At 36.1% G+C, this 16512-nt stretch overlaps 1 protein-coding gene across 2 annotated transcripts in view; it reads left to right on the forward strand.

Annotated features, from left to right (window-relative positions):
* Window positions 1-15154, forward strand: part of LOC106878032 (F-box only protein 31-A) — a 42459-nt gene extending 27305 nt beyond the window's left edge. For both annotated transcript variants that reach the window (XM_052965969.2, XM_014927117.3), the window contains 3 exons: window positions 4201-4360; window positions 5765-5979; window positions 8249-15154. In XM_052965969.2, the coding sequence (XP_052821929.1) occupies window positions 4201-4360; window positions 5765-5979; window positions 8249-8405 (532 nt within the window). In that variant the 3' untranslated portion in view covers window positions 8406-15154. The remainder of the gene's footprint in view (window positions 1-4200; window positions 4361-5764; window positions 5980-8248) is intronic.
* The last annotated feature ends 1358 nt before the right edge of the window (window positions 15155-16512 follow it).

Consider the following 16512-nt stretch of genomic DNA (forward strand, 5'->3'; position numbering starts at 1 on the left):
CTCTCTGAGTGGTTGGCATTAGGAAGGGCATCCAGCTGTAGAAACTCTGCCAAATCAGACTGGAGCCTGGTGTTGCCATCCGGTTTCACCAGTCCTCAGTCAAATCGTCCAACCCATGCTAGCATGGAAAGCGGACGTTAAACGATGATGATGATGATGATGATATATGTGTGTGTGTGTGTAGCGTACTTTTCTCTCTCTCTCTCTCTGTTATATATACATGGATGCGGACGTAGCGGATAACAGCTAGCCTTCGGCCGCGTCTTTGGACCCTGTTGTGTCCACCACTCTGATTGGTTGGTGTTGGCGTATTTTTGTCTCTTGTTCTATTTCGTGCTAGGGTGCAACCTAACCAATCGCAGCCTTCAGATAAGGTCACGTGAGACAGCCTTTTCTGAACCCCAGTTGAGCCGATGGTATGGTATAAAATATAGCTTTCCATCGTCACGATTGCCAGTCCGGCTCCAGACCTTCTGAGGTCTAGCCGCTGACCACAGAGCACACAGCCAGTTCCAGCGATGACATGACTTACAAACTCATGTCCTACACACCCACAATAGTGAACTGAGTTAACCTATTATTAGAAATTTTAAATATATGTAACTCTCATTAAATATATGGAGTGCCACTTACTTTTGTTTGCCCACTCACTCATATGTGTGTGGGTGTGGGTGTATGTATATATATATATCCATTTTTTTTCTCCGTGTTTTTCTCCTTGTTTTCTCCGTATTCTTTCTGTTGAAGAGCGTAGCTCGAAACGTTAAAGACTTTCTGTATTCCCGAGCGTCAAACTAATACATCCTTTTGTTGTTTACACCACCTGTCCTCGTCTGTTGTTGTTTTTTTTCGTACATTCTCCCATATATATATCATCATCATCATCATCGTTTAACGTCCGCTTTCCATGCTAGCATGGGTTGGACGATTTGACTGAGGACTGGTGCAACCGGATGGCTACACCAGATATATATATATATATATATATATATATATATATATATATATATATATATAGGTTAATTGAATTGGAGGTTAAAATAACCGTCTAAGGGATAGAAGTATTCATTGCACTAGTGGTATATTACCTATATTTAACCATGGGCATACATATGCAAACATATTATTTTCCTAAGTTATAGGTAAAGATAAGAATAAACATGGGTTTGGAAATTGCTGTTTTTAAATCTCACAATTATTCAGTGCTGATGAAGGGAAATAACCTGGAAATCGCGATACACAAATATTGTTTTGAGCTGTGTTGGGGTGCTAGATTGCCTTGTTGGAAAATATAAGGACACAGATCGTGTCATATAGCCAGCTGGAGACGATGTCTCCTGGGGCTAAATTACAACAATATTCATCCTAAACCAGGACTGCCATGTTATGTTGGCAAACAATTTTTGAATGTGGGTTTATCAAGAATCAAAATTTAAAGAAAACAGAAAATGGAGAAGTACTGAATTAATAAATAATAATTGATGTAACTCAATTGTTGTTAATCAGTACTACTCCATTTTCTATTTTCTTTATATATATATATATATATATATATATATACATACATACATACACATTTATAGATACATATATATATATACATGTATATCATAATGAAAGGCTTGTAAAATATCTACACATATTTTACATGATACAAACATTATCAGATATAGAATTAAATACGCTTATATTTTTAAAAATTATTAGTTTACTCAAGTTTTTCTGGATAACTTGCTGATGGCTAACTGGTCATGGCTGTAACTATTATAGAAGAACTAGTAATATTTATTATATTACAATAAGGCAACCAGCTGATAGAATCATTGGCACTCCGGTCAAAATACTTTGCAACATTTTGTCCAAATTTATGTTCTGAGTTCAAATTCTCTCAAGGTTGATTTTGCCTTTCATTTTCCAGAATCAATAAAATAAGTACCAGTTGAGCATTTGAGTCAATGTAATCAATCTAAACCCTCTGCTGAACTTGTTGGTCTTGTGCCAAAATTTGAAATCAATATATAATGAATATATAGTCTTTATCTTTTATTAGTTTCAGTCATTAGATTGCCGCCATGCTGGGGCACTGCCTTGAAGAATTTTTTTTTAATCGAATCAATCAACTCTAGTACTTTTTTTTTTTTTTTTCTAAGTCTGGTACTTATGCTATTGGTCTCTTTTGCCAAACTGCTAAGTTCCTGAGATGTGAACACACCAGCACCGATTGTCAAGTGGTGGTGAGGGACAAACACAGACACTAAATACACACACACACACACTTTGATATATATACAATAGGCTTCTAAATACACTCACGAGGCTTTAGTCAGCCCAAAGTGCCATGCAGTGGGAGTGAACCTAGAACCATGTGGTTGGGAAGCAAATTTCTTACCACACAGCCATACCTACACCTTTATTATATTACAAAGACAAGAGAAGGTTCTGGTTCTGTAGTGGAGTGAACAGATAGTGATTGTTAACTGAATTTCAGAATTCAAGTGTAACCAACTGAGACTATTTATATTACCCAACCATCTCATTCTTGGTCTAAATATATTAAATTTTGCTTTTTGTTCAGTTTGTCTTTTGATAGATACATTTAGAACCTACTGGGCACACAATATATATATATATAATGCATTAAATACTACAAAAGATTTTGAAGAATTTGTCTGTAGGACAGACAAACAGGATCTTAATTCTTCATCAGTTATCAACTAAAAATACTAATGCCTAATTTCATGCCTTTAACGATAAGACTAGGAACTTCATATATCAGCGGGACCCATGAGATTTGTGAAGAATTAGGGCTCGAGCAAACAAAATAATACAAAAGTAAACAACAGTAATTTGAAACGATAGATGAAGACAATAAATAAATAAATAAAGCTTTAGGGCCAAACATGAGAATAATGGATTAACACCTGGAAGAAATCCTCAAATGGATATAAAGAACAGAACTGAGAAGAGAAGAGAAAAGAGCTGACCAGCATGTTTGGTGTCCAGTGGCGAAAAGGCAGAATATAGAAAATCAATCACCAGTCACATGTGGGTAGCAGATAGAGAAAGAACAGGGGAAACACTCCTACTGAACAAATAATAAATGAGTATATGCATATATACATACAGGTATGTGCATACCTACGTCTACCTGTATATATAGGTGCATATCTGGGTACAGGACATTGCAAACAAAATGTAGACAAAAAAATAATAATAACCAGAGTACAGAACACACACAGGCCACATAGAGAACATTTTCCTTCATCAGCTACCCCCATTCTAACACAGGCGTTTCGATGAGTAGGGCAGGACGCATCGTTAAAATGGCTCTTCCCACGGACCACAAATTAAATTTGTATACACAAATTAAACTTGTACTATGGAGGAATGTAGTGGCGGACAGAAAACAAGACAGGAAAACAAACGGAAAAGGCTATATGGCCAGACATGAAAAATTATGTGTGTATTGAACGCTGTGAAGCAACGAACTGGAAGCGGGACGAAGTAAGTTCGCGTGTTTGCTCGGCGATAGCCAAGGAAGAAAAGAATTAGTAAGTGGACACATGTGACCAGCGAGGGCTAAGGAAGAGAGAGTGGTAGAGGGAGAAAATAGGTGTGTGTATATATATATATATATATATATATATATATATATATATATAGTTACACCATGTAGTTATATTAGCCATTTTAACCCTTTAGCATTTAAACTGGCCATATCCAGCAAAAATATTTGACCCGCTTTAAGTTCAAACCAGCCTGATCTGGCCTCTCACACATACCCTACAATGTCATTTTAAATGTAAACAATCACATTGTTTGGAATGTTGAAGCTACAAGATAATGCAAGATTAATTCAAAACAATGTGAATAAATAAGCATAACATTTAATGAAGTAATCTGAATGCTAATGGGTTAAACATATGCATTTAATTAAGTCAATTTTTGTTCTGTCACTTTTAATTGTGCGTTACATAAAATCTTTCAAGACCAGCTGTGGATATATTTTACTTCATTTTCTAAATATTCTTCCCAGACTTATTATATTTTATTCTTCACACACACACACACACATTCTCTCTCTCTCTCTCTCTCTCTCATATACACATACATACACACATACATATCATCTTTCCATTTGTAGTGACCTTGTATAGCCAATTATAAAAATAACTTTTTAAACTTTATTTTAAATTTTAGATCTGGCTTTGATATGGTTAAGGTCCATATTCCAACAGCCTCTCCACTCACCATTCTTGATGCTGGTATGTACAAAGGGGATTATAATACGTTTGGTTATGAACTGGTTCTAGTTTCATTTTCTGAAGACGGTGATGCTATTCTAGCTTCAAAAGTCACGGTAAGAAATACCAACTGTTTTTTTTTTTCTTTATTATTCTGTATTGTAATATTCTTTATTTAAGAAGTTCAAATACACTTTATTAGCAAAAACTGACAATAAGGCAAGGTCTGTGTGGTTGCTCAATCTGCAAGAGATAGCAGCCAAATCACTCTCAACATCTTAAAAGGAAAGAACACATTGAATAATACAGTTCTAGATATAGCGTCTGAAAACAAAGACAGGATGGTCAAAACTGGAATGCCTTTAACCATTGGTTTGCTTGATCCTGGATGACCTGGATTTAAATAGCAACACCTACAGCACCTCATTAGTTATGGCACTACCACTTTGTCAAGCTGAGAGTTTTGATCGCCAACTTAAATTAATACAAAATGTTCGGATCCTGAGTTATAAATTAGTTTCCATCATCATCATCATCATCATTAGCAGCAGCATCCTTGTTGTTTTAATGACCACTTTTCCATGCTTGCATTGATCGGATGTAATTCACCGAGACACATTTTGTACAACTGGATGCCCTTCCTGTTGCCAACACTCACCTGTTTCCAAGTGAGGTAATATTTCTCCATATCTTCACCGAAGGCTGGAAACAAAGGAGAGGCCCAGTTGGAATTTTCTGTAAGTCAAATAGCCCATTCTGCTCAAAAGGTCCCTGAATAAGGTTCATTTAAGGATGATGAACGAAACACCCATGTTTCCGGAGATGAATTATTCAAACCCCAAAGAATTCCTCTCAACACATGGCTATGATGCTCCTCCACTACTTCTGCTCATGATCAGAGATGCACATATCGTCAGCCACTAAGGGACATGTTCAACTGGTTAAGGTCAAGCAACTGACAAGCAAATCTGTGGTATTGAGCAGAATATTTGCTGTAGCTCATGTTTTACACCAAGACAAAACATGTACATGATAACACTTCCAATCAGTTAAAATGAGAAGCCATGAGAGCCAGTACCTGGTATATTGTGAATTGTATTTCAAGTTTAGTGACTTATGTGGGTGTTCCCTGTATTTTGTGCTTCCCACCTACTTCAATTTGTTAAATTAAGCCTTAGGGAAGTGAGTCAAACAGACCATACATTAAACTAAAACTCATTACTCTTATTGGAAAAGAAGTTAACCATTTGATTCTGTTTCAAACATCATAGTTTTGTTTACTAAGAAAACAAGAGTATATATGATAGCTACTTAAGCTTGAATATAGAATAAGACAGAAAAAAGGAAACTCATCCAAAGCTTAACTGCCAAGTGTGGTGTTGATCGACACCAGATCTCTTATCCACAACACCTATAGAGATATCAAAGATAATCATCACATTGTTGCAAAAAGAAATTCTCCTGAAGAACAGTATTACTAAACAACTTAATTTTTTATTAATTTTTTTTCTTAATTACAGGGTGACCCCCATGTGTCAGGGGGTGAAAAAGCATTTGAGATAAATTTAACTGCACCAATACTTCTTCGGGAAGATCAACAAACAACAATGAGTATTGTTCAACAGCATCAATGGACAGTAGTACAAAGCTATGAGAAATTACCTGAACAAGCATTTATTATCCCTCAAGATTGTCTATATGAAGGCCCTAATTTTCCAACTACCTGCAGTGCCAGGTAATGTATTGTGGGTTTTCTTTTTCTTGGATTTGTTTGAGGTCTTTTGTAGGTGGGAAAGGTTATGTTAACACAATTATTATATGTAGGTATAGAATATTGATTTCTAATATTGCAAAAAGCCACATATCTGTGGAGAGAAGACAATCAGTTAAATTTACCCAGGTGTTTGACTAATACTTGAAATCAAGATGTAAGGACCATAACTAAAATGGATTTTACCCTAATCAGTTCTGCAAATCCACAGCCCTTAGATATATAGAACATTAACAACAAATGTTATAAGCTGGATATTTAGTGTTATCAGAGAAGTATAAAGTAAAAAAAAGTCTCTTACCTCAATTTGGCAAATGATTCCAAAATGGAAGTTCTCAACCACTGACTGGAACTTGCTGTGTGACCCAGAAACACTCTCTACTCTATCAGCTGGCTAGTAGGTAGAATGCCTGAGATTCCCATGTTTGCACACATCTGTTCTCAGTGACTGTATTTGCAAAAAAGTGGATGGTCAAATCGCTTGCTTCATCATCTGACATCACTTTGCCTCTTACTTCAAGAACATCTCCCACTATACTATAGCTAGATTAAAAATGATTCAAGGAAATTGTGTAACTGCATCATCCAGATTGGACTAAAAATCCAAAAGAATGGTACAGACCACCATTTTATAATTGAATAGATATCTAATTTATTAATATACAAAGGCTGTAGATTATATAAACAACACCATCATACATGGTTTTTCTCAAACCTTCTCATCTTGCTGTGTTATTTGACACCATCATATTATCATTCATTATTCTTTTCATTCATTTAACATGTATTACTAACGTTCTTCAGTTAAATTAACTATGTAACCAGTAATTCGTTACTTTCTCTAATAACTTCTAGAATCGTATCCCTTTACATACTCATATATTTCTATTGTTCTTTGCTTCCCTATTGCCTTTTGCCGGGCAAAATGCTTAGCGGTATTTTGTCTGCTGCTACATTCTAAGTTCTAATTCCACCAAGGTTGACTTTGCCTTTCATCCTTTCAGGGTCAATAAACACACACACATGCATGCACGCACGCACGCACACACACACATGTATACGATGGGCTTCTTCCAGTTTCTGACGACCAGCTTCGCTCACAAACCTTTTAGCAGCTCAGCACTGTAGCAGACGACACTTGTTCAAGATGCCATGCAGTGGATCTGAACCCAAAACCACAGTTGGAAAACAAACTTCTTGACTTCACAGCCCATTGAACAATTTTTATTTCTTTATGTCTCAATACACACATCAACATCAACCTTCATATTTTGTTTTGTAAAAGAAAGCTAAAAGATGAACCAGGCATTAAGGATACAAGTTGAGGTGTACGAGAGAAGCAGCTGCTGTTGGTATGGACATGCAATATGAATGGATGATGAGTTTCTAGGTGAAAAAGTATTGCTGTGGGAATGATAACAAACCAACAGCAGACTTGTACTAGCCAGTGTGGAAAGCAATGCTACTTTGTGTGTGTGTGTGAGTGTGCACATACCTTGTTAGTAATTGCACATAGCTGTCTCTGCATAGTCACTCACCTTGCTAGAAATAGCAGCTAAATCTTCCTCAAATTTCACTCTGCTGTATCCTTTATACACATATCTTTTATCTTTTACCTGTTTCAGTCATTAGACTGCAGCCATGCTGGAGCACCACCTTGAATTTTTTTTTTTTAGTCAAATAATCCTGGTACTTATTCTATCAGTCTGGTTGTCAAGTGGTGATGGAAGGATAAACACAGACACACACACACATATATATACATAGATATATACAACAGGCTTCTTTCAGTTTCCATCAACCAAATCCACTCACAATGTTTTGCTCGGCCCGAAGCTATAGTAGAAGACACTTTCCCTAGTGCGACTGAACCCAGAACCATGTGGTTGGGAAGCAAGCTTCTTCCCACAACCACTACTGCGACTATATATATATATATATATATATAGGAAATATTAAATAATGTTGTCTTAGATGTAGTACTTCCAAAAAATTGACTGGATGGTCATGAATGTGAAACCTCTAGTATATTTTTACATTTTACAATTTTTTGATATTCTCAAAATCCAGATAGAGTAAAATAACTACAAATTATCCATATTAATGGTCAATATTTTATACTCTTCCCAAGATTTAGGGTTTCATTTCTTTTATATTTTACATGTTTAGAAGGTTTTGCCACATCAAAATAGTAACAGCTAGACTTATGCCTATTTGTTTGTTTATTTTTCAGATTTCATGGCAAGTTCCAAGTGCTTTCACCAAGTCAAAACACAGCTGATTTATTTGACTGTCACCTCATTGTTTTTAACAGAAAATTGTTTACAATTCTTACTTTTGAAACAAAGCAACTTTATAGTTTTCATCATGTAGAAGAAACTTCCTTATAACAAAGATCTCAATTTTATTATATTTTTTTTACTGTGATTTTAATACTCCTTTTACAATTTCATTTAAACAAATGAGGTTGGTACACTTAACTGAGATTTTCCATTTCTACTTTTTTTTTTTTTACAAATTAAGACATTTTTATATTACTGAAGTAGATGTTTTACTGCATCATGTGCCATGCTAACCTTCAACATTGCACCATCAAGTAAAAGCAAAATTTCTTATATCCATCATAGACTCACCTCACTCATATCCAAGGCAGCAAATCAGCAGTCATTAGGATGTTGGATGAAATGCTTTGCAGTTTTATTTCTGACACCCAATTTTTATGAGTTCTAATCCTGCCTAAGTCAACTTTGCCTTTCATCCTTTCTGGGTCAATAAAGTACCAATCTAGAACAATGGATAGGCAGAACTTTAAGAATGTCAAATCAGGTACCTTGTATTTGTTCTGCTTCTTGGCATTCTGAATTCAAATTCCACCAAGACCAACTGAAGTGATAGACTTAATTCTTCACTTAGTTTGACAATGATACCTGGCACTTTGGGTATTTTTAGTGGAGTCCATTCAGTTGTGATCATTTAGGCTAGCTTTCTGGTTTGAGGATACCTTCTTCCTTCCCTCCCACTCATCTTGGGGGCTCAGTGAGGATCATGGACTCTGCCTTCCCTCTTAAAAAGATACATAAAACACACAAGTAGATTCTGTTATCATGGAGGTAGACTAGAACTTGGAAAAGTTAGTGGCAGTAGATCTATCTGCAAGAGTAAATACAATGAAAGCAATAACAAAAAAGATGTTAAGATTGCTAAAGAGAGGAAATATTTAATTTTTGGAGCAAAGCCCTTCATTAGAAAATAAGAAAATAATCAATTGGGAAACGTTAGAATAGAAAGAGGCCAACTGGAAGAATCTTCATGGGTTTTCTTAATATCTTGTTTGTCTTTATATCTATTGTAAGAGAAGCTAAAGAATTAAGATAGCTGAGTGGATAGGGTACCATAAGACAACTGAGAGCTTGGCAGTTTTACATCCTGTCACTAGCACTATGTTGTTCACGGCCAAGATGCTTAACTTTCAAATATTTTAGTCAATCTAACTGAAGAGATTTCACAAGGTATGAACAATTCACCATTGCAAGCAGTGGCGGGGCTGCAAAATTGACAAGCAGTTCATTAATTCCAATTAAAAGTTCAGTGTCTGATATCAAGTATAGTTTTTAGAAAGCTGAATTTAGTGGGGCTGATTTACAAAATAGCAGTTGTTTAATTAAGAAGCTTGCTTTCCAACCATGAAGTCTTGGATTTGAACCTACTGTACAGCACCTTGGGAAGTGTTTTCTACTACAGCCCTGGGCTGACCAAACCCTTACACGAGGATTTGGTAGATAGAAACTGAAAGAAGCTTGTTGTGTATATCCAAGTGTATATGTATGTGCATGAGTGTGTATTTGTCTTGATATTACTTGGTGATTGTAAATGAGCAACATTGTCATACAAATGAGGTTGTTCATCTCAGGTCTTTTGTGAAAAAACGTCTAGTTATGGGGGAAAAAATATTAATTTGCTTGGAAAACAGATGAGGGTTGGTGACAGCAAGTACATCTGGATATAGAAAAACTACCTCAACATATTCCATTTGACCCATGCAAGCATAGAATAGTAGATGTTAAATGATTAAGACTGATACTTCAGTATTGCCCTTTAGGCTTATGAAACACATTATTTAGAGACAAGCCTAGGAGTACAATACAACGGTTTCAATTATGGATAACATTACTGAATAACAATGAAACTGATATGCTGAGCTATTGATCACCTTGCCATGAGTTTCAATTCATGACTGTTGCTAATTGTTTAATATTTTAACTTGTTTTGTTTTTTTTATTTAAGCACAGTACAACTCTAAAAACAAAACTTTTTGTTATTGTCTGTCTCTTCGCTGTTATCTTTTATCATTTACTTGTTTCAGTCATTGGACTGTTGCCATGCTGGAGCACCACCTTGAAAGGTTTAATCAAAAAAATTGATCCCAATTCTTATTTTTTGAAGTTTGGTACTTACTCCTCAGTTTCTTTTGCCAAACCACTAAGTGACAGGGACATAAACAAACCAACACCAGTTGTTAAGCACTGGGTGGGGAACAAGCAGAAACACACACACACACACATGACAAGCTTCCAGACAGTTTCCATCTTCTAAATTCACTCACAAGGCATTGGTTGACCTGAAACTTTAGCAAAAGACACTTTTGCAAAGGCGTCACACAGTGGGACTGAACCTAAAACCACATAGTCGCAAAGCAAACTTCATAACCACACAACCACACTCACACCTGGCGCTTAAAGATCAAAGTGCTATTTGCCTACTGTGATAGGATTAGAACCTCTGACCATATAGCAAGAGGTTTTTCACACATTCTACCTCTATATATTTATTGATTATTTTTCTTCAAATAAACACTTCTCCCCTTAACCAGTTTGTCCGTCCTATAATCTGTGGAATTGTAGAAGTAACACATGAAGACAGTTTTCATGTCTTAAAGTATCTTTTATCTTTCACTTGTTTCAGTCATTGGACTGTGACCATGCTACAGCATCGCCTTGAAGGGTTTAATTGAACAAATCAACCCCAGTACTCATTTTTATGTTTGGTACTTATTGTATTGGTCACTTTTGTTGAACTGCCAAGTTATGGGGGACATTAACCAACCAATATAAATCGTCAGGTGGGTGTGGGGAAACAAACACAAAAGTTCCAGGCCAACCAATGCCTTGTGAGTGAATTTAGAAGATGGAAACTGTGTGGAAGTTTGTTGTGTGTGTGTGTTTCTGCTTGTTCCCTACCCAGTGTTTGACAACTGGTGTTGGTTTGTTTATGTACCTGTCACTTAGTGGTTTGGCAAAAGAAACTGAGGAGTAAGTACTAGACTTCAAAACACACACACACACATGTGACAGGCTTACTCATAGTTTCCATCTATGAAATTCATTCATAAGGCATTGGTTGGCCCAGGGCTATAGCAGAAGGCACTTGCCCAAGGTGCCATACAATGGCACTGAGCCCCAAACCACATGATTAAAAAGCAAGCTTCTTTATCACAATCCTTCCCTATACAATGTAAATAGTTACAAGGCAAGAAAATACTGATCAGTTATGTAGTGAAATGTACAGTTCCCAGTGGTATCTACAGGGTGTCCACAAAGTCTGGGTACATAGGGGGATTAACACATACTTTAAGAAATTATTATTTCTTATATTTAATTGTTTATGTTATGATTTTATTTACTCCATGTATCCAGACCTTGTGGACACCCTGTATTTCACCCTTTTCATTCAGATTACTCTGTCAAATGTAATGCTTATTTATTCACATTGTTTTGAATTAATCATGTATTATCTTGTAGCTTTAACATTTCAATGATCATCATCATCATCATCATCATCATTTAACGTCCGCTTTCCATGCTAGCATGGGTTGGACGATTTGACTGAGGACTGGTGAAACCGGATGGCAACACCAGGCTCCAATCTAATTTGGCAGAGTTTCTACAGCTGGATGCCCTTCCTAACGCCAACCACTCAGAGAGTGTAGTGGGTGCTTTTACGTGTCACCCGCACGAAAACGGCCACGCTCGAAATGGTGTCTTTTATGTGCCACCCGTACAAGCCAGTCCAGGGGCACTGGCAACGATCTCACTCGAAAATCCTACGGGAGCCAGTCAGGCGGTACTGGCAACGGCCACGCTCAAAATGGTGCATCTCATGTGCCACCCACACAAGAGCCAGTCCAGGGGCACTGGCAACGTGATTGTATATTTTTAAAATGACATTGTAGGTCAGTATGAGAGGCTGGATCTGAGCATAATATAGTTAAAATATTTTAATCAAATATGGTTGGTTTGAATACTAAAGGGTAAACATAGAGGTGACTTAGGCGACTTCAGAGTTAAGTCTCTTGTTCAGGATGGCTACTGCAGAGCAACAAGTGACAAAATATGTCTTCTGTACTCTTTGCTTAGCAACCGTACATTTTAAGCCTAACCCACAATAACTAAACTGAAAATATCCCTGAATATTTCATTTTCATGTAGTGTGTCATAGGAAAGTTAACAAGGCGCAGAAGTGGCTGTGTGGTAAGTAGCTTGCTTACCTACCACATGGTTCCGGGTTGAATCCCACTGCATGGCACCTTGGGAAAGTGTCTTCTACTATAGCATCGGGCCGATCAAAGCCTTGTGAGTGGATTTGGTAGACAGAAACTGAAAGAAGCCCGTCGTATATATGTATATATGTGTGTGTGTGTGTATATTTGTGTGTCTGTGTTTGTCCCTCCAACATTGCTTGACAACCGATGCTGGTGTGTTGACGTCCCCGTAACTTAGTGGTTCGGCACAAGAGACCGATAGAATAAGTACTAGGCTTACAAAGAATAAGTCCTGGGGTCGATTTGCTCGACTAAAGGCGGTGCTCCAGCATGGCCGCAGTCAAATGACTGAAACAAATAAAAGATAAAAGATACTAAGGCTTATGTCTGTCTATATTGGTAACTTTGGATAGAAATAGCAGGTTCAAAAGATAGGTAAGAAATTGGGCTTGCATTGTGAGAAATTATTATGTCTCTGTGGTGCGATTCAATAGCAAATTGTTTACATTTATTTTATTGGGATTGACATTTCTCTCAGCCTCTCCAATAATTACATATGAAAACAAGAGCACTCAGAGAGTGCAAACCTCTGCCAATGCAATACCAACATCCTCTCAATAATTAGCCAGAGATGATTTTTAAAATGAGAATATCTGAAATAAACTCAACTGCTCTCACAAACGAGAATACTAAAAATGAACTTGACCGCTCTCAAAAATTAGGTGCAAAAACAGGAAAAATAATCAAGAATCCTTGTTTGTTACCAGATCAATCCCAAAACCTAATCAGTTCGTGCCAGTCATGAGGCCAAACTTCCCTGAAAGTTTCATCTGAATCCTTCCTGTGGTTCTTGAGATATCTTGTCCACAGACAAACAAACAAACATGACTGAAAAACAATACCTCTGCTTTCGCGAAGGTGGAGGTAATAACTGCTGTCAATAACTAAGACTTTTGTATAAAGCTTTCAAAGGCTTGCATTGTTTGACAGTGTAAATAATTACCAGTACAGCCTGTAATTATTTCTTAAATACTGTTATTTTTAGTTTAGCTTTTACTGAAGGACAAAATAATTGTTAGACAATAGTAACACTGTTAAACTGTAAATAAACAGTTTTCTAATTTTTATTTTTATTCTTTTACAATGTCACACAATATTAATTATTCATTATCATATGATTTTAGAAATGCTAAATATCCTCTCAAGTATGTGTGTGTGTGTGTGTGTGTGTGTAGATGTATGATTGTATGTATATATGTGGTTAGATAGATAGATGTATGTTGTCATAAATCAATAATCATTTCTACCATTAGGCCGTATATTTTGGAGATGGTATATATTTGATTATATCAACTCCAGTACCAGCTTGATAAAGTGATACATCATTTTCTATTGTATTACATGCAATATATCATTCATGTGTTGTAGCACTGTGTTAAATGTGATACTCCACTGCAGCACAAGCAATACACTAATACATTGCATCCAATGTACCATTGTATTAGATGCAACATACCAGAGCATTACATGCAATAAACCAATGCATTAGATGTGATAAACAGTGCATCAGATGTAATAATTAATATATATATATGCAATACACTACTGCATTACATGCAATAAACTAATGCATTAGATGTGATAAAAAGTGCATCAGATGTGATAACCAATGTATTAGATGCAATAAAATAATGCACTAGATGTAATAAACTAATGCACTAAATGCAATACACTGCACTGGATGTGACTGATCAATTATATGTCCTAAGTCAGTGCATTATATGTGATAAACAAGTGCATTAGATGCAATGCACCAGTGTATTCAATTTTATAAACCAGTGCATTGCAACTGTGATTAGAAATTAAACGTATTTTTTCATAAGATACAAGATTACAAATTGATAGTTTTCTCTAGGGTATTAAGTTAGATTGACTGTGTGGATAGGATGTCTGCTTTGCAACCACCTGATACAAAATTTGACCTAGAGCAACCTAGGTAGAAACTATGCAAAAGTTATATATGCACACATATAATGTTTGTCTGTGTATGCCTTCCCCAAACATAAAAGACACAGATCAACAAAAAAAACAAACTAATAATACCTTCCTGTATTATTCTACTCAAGCTACTGACACTCCCCTGTTACACATACCATCACAAATGTGATAAACTCAACGATTGGTCACAAAATACAAGATATGAACAAGTTCGTTATTTAAATAAGTAAACTGAATTATGTTGATGCATTTGCTTTGCAAGCTTCAAGTATAAATGAAAACTAGAACACTAACGGATTTCAAAAGAGCTTGTTTCATTTTGTATATGTACTATAATAAATTTCAATATAAGTTGTATTACTGTTTTTTAGTCATAAATATATTTTACTGTGGAACTAGGATGTGTTTCTGCTTTCAACCAGCATGCCATGTTAATACAGTTTAGACTTTGAACATTGTAAAGATAAACTTAAATTTTGTTTTTTACCAACATTCTATGTAAAGTCTAAAGCAGACATATTATTTACACATATGAACTTGCAATATGGCCATAGTGAAATAGTTTAATAAAGACGAGGGAAAAAAGTAATCACAAAGTGCAAACATTTTATTTATCATGTCTTCTTTCTGATTATATCATGTCCAGATTCATATTTAAATAAATACAGGCTTAATCTGCTATTGTAATTCAATTCACATCTCGGATACTTGAAAGGAATAATAAATTAACCCAGTACATGACTGGTACTTTTTGATAGATCTCAGGAAGATAAGATGCAAATTTTAACCATGGTGAAATTTGAACTCAGTATGCAACTAAATACTGTAGGAATCTTGTCCATAATCAACCAGATTTAGCCAACCAACCACCTATGCAGTTCACTTAATAATATCTAACTTCATTACAAAGAAGTTTTTGAGGACACATATACATACTCAAAGATACACATAGTTACTCATTCACCAGAAGCATATCTACACAAACACATTAAAGCACTTACACACACACACACATGCATTCTTAGATTTGTGCACATCCTCAAACAGACACACATGCTGGGGCACACATACATACACATGATGCAATCATGCATACAATTATATACATCTCTATGCTAAGGGTTTACCAATTTTAAAACTTTGTATTCTTTTACTCTCTTTTACTTGTTTCAGTCACTTGACTGCAGCCATGCTGGAGCACCGCCTTTAATTGAGAAATTCGACCCCAGGACTTATTCTTTGTAAGCCTAGTACTTATTTTATCGGTCTCTTTTTGCAGAGCCGCTAAGTTACGGGGACGTAAACACACCAGCATCGGTCGTCAAGCGATGGTGGTGGTGGGGGGAGACAAACACACTTACATATACATATATACGACGGGCTTCTTTCAGTTTCCGTCTACCAAATCCACTCACAAGGCTTTGGTCGGCCCGAGGCTATAGTAGAAGACACTTGCCCAAGGTGCCACGCAGTGGGACTGAACCCGGAACCATGTGGTTGGTAAGCAAGCTACTTACCACACAGCCACTCCTGCGCCTATGTATATGCATTTTAATATAATTGAGTATATGTAATGAGTTCAATTCTCTGTTGAAAGTACCTCACTTTAATATCAGTTTCAAATGTTTGGCACAATGCCAGCAAATTTAGGGGAGGGAGTAAATCAATTACATCAACCCCAGTCCTCAACTGGTGCTTATTTTATCGACCCTAAAAGGATGAAAGGCAAAGTCCACCTCAGACTTCACTTTAGTATTAAAAGCTTTTCTCAATGGAATTTAATAATTTAAATTATAACTTCTTTTCCTCAACCCCTGAAAAAAACAAGCCAATATTTTTAGTAATTTTATATCATCTTCCCTTAACCGACCAACCAGGTGTTATAATTACTGAACTCCATTTGGCTTTGATGTTAGTATACAGTGAACTAAATCTGCAACTTGGCTTAAGTTCTTCATCAA

Source organism: Octopus bimaculoides, chromosome 1 (assembly GCF_046866305.1).
Source record: "Octopus bimaculoides isolate indiv1 chromosome 1, ASM4686630v1, whole genome shotgun sequence".
Lineage (NCBI taxonomy): Eukaryota > Metazoa > Mollusca > Cephalopoda > Octopoda > Octopodidae > Octopus > Octopus bimaculoides.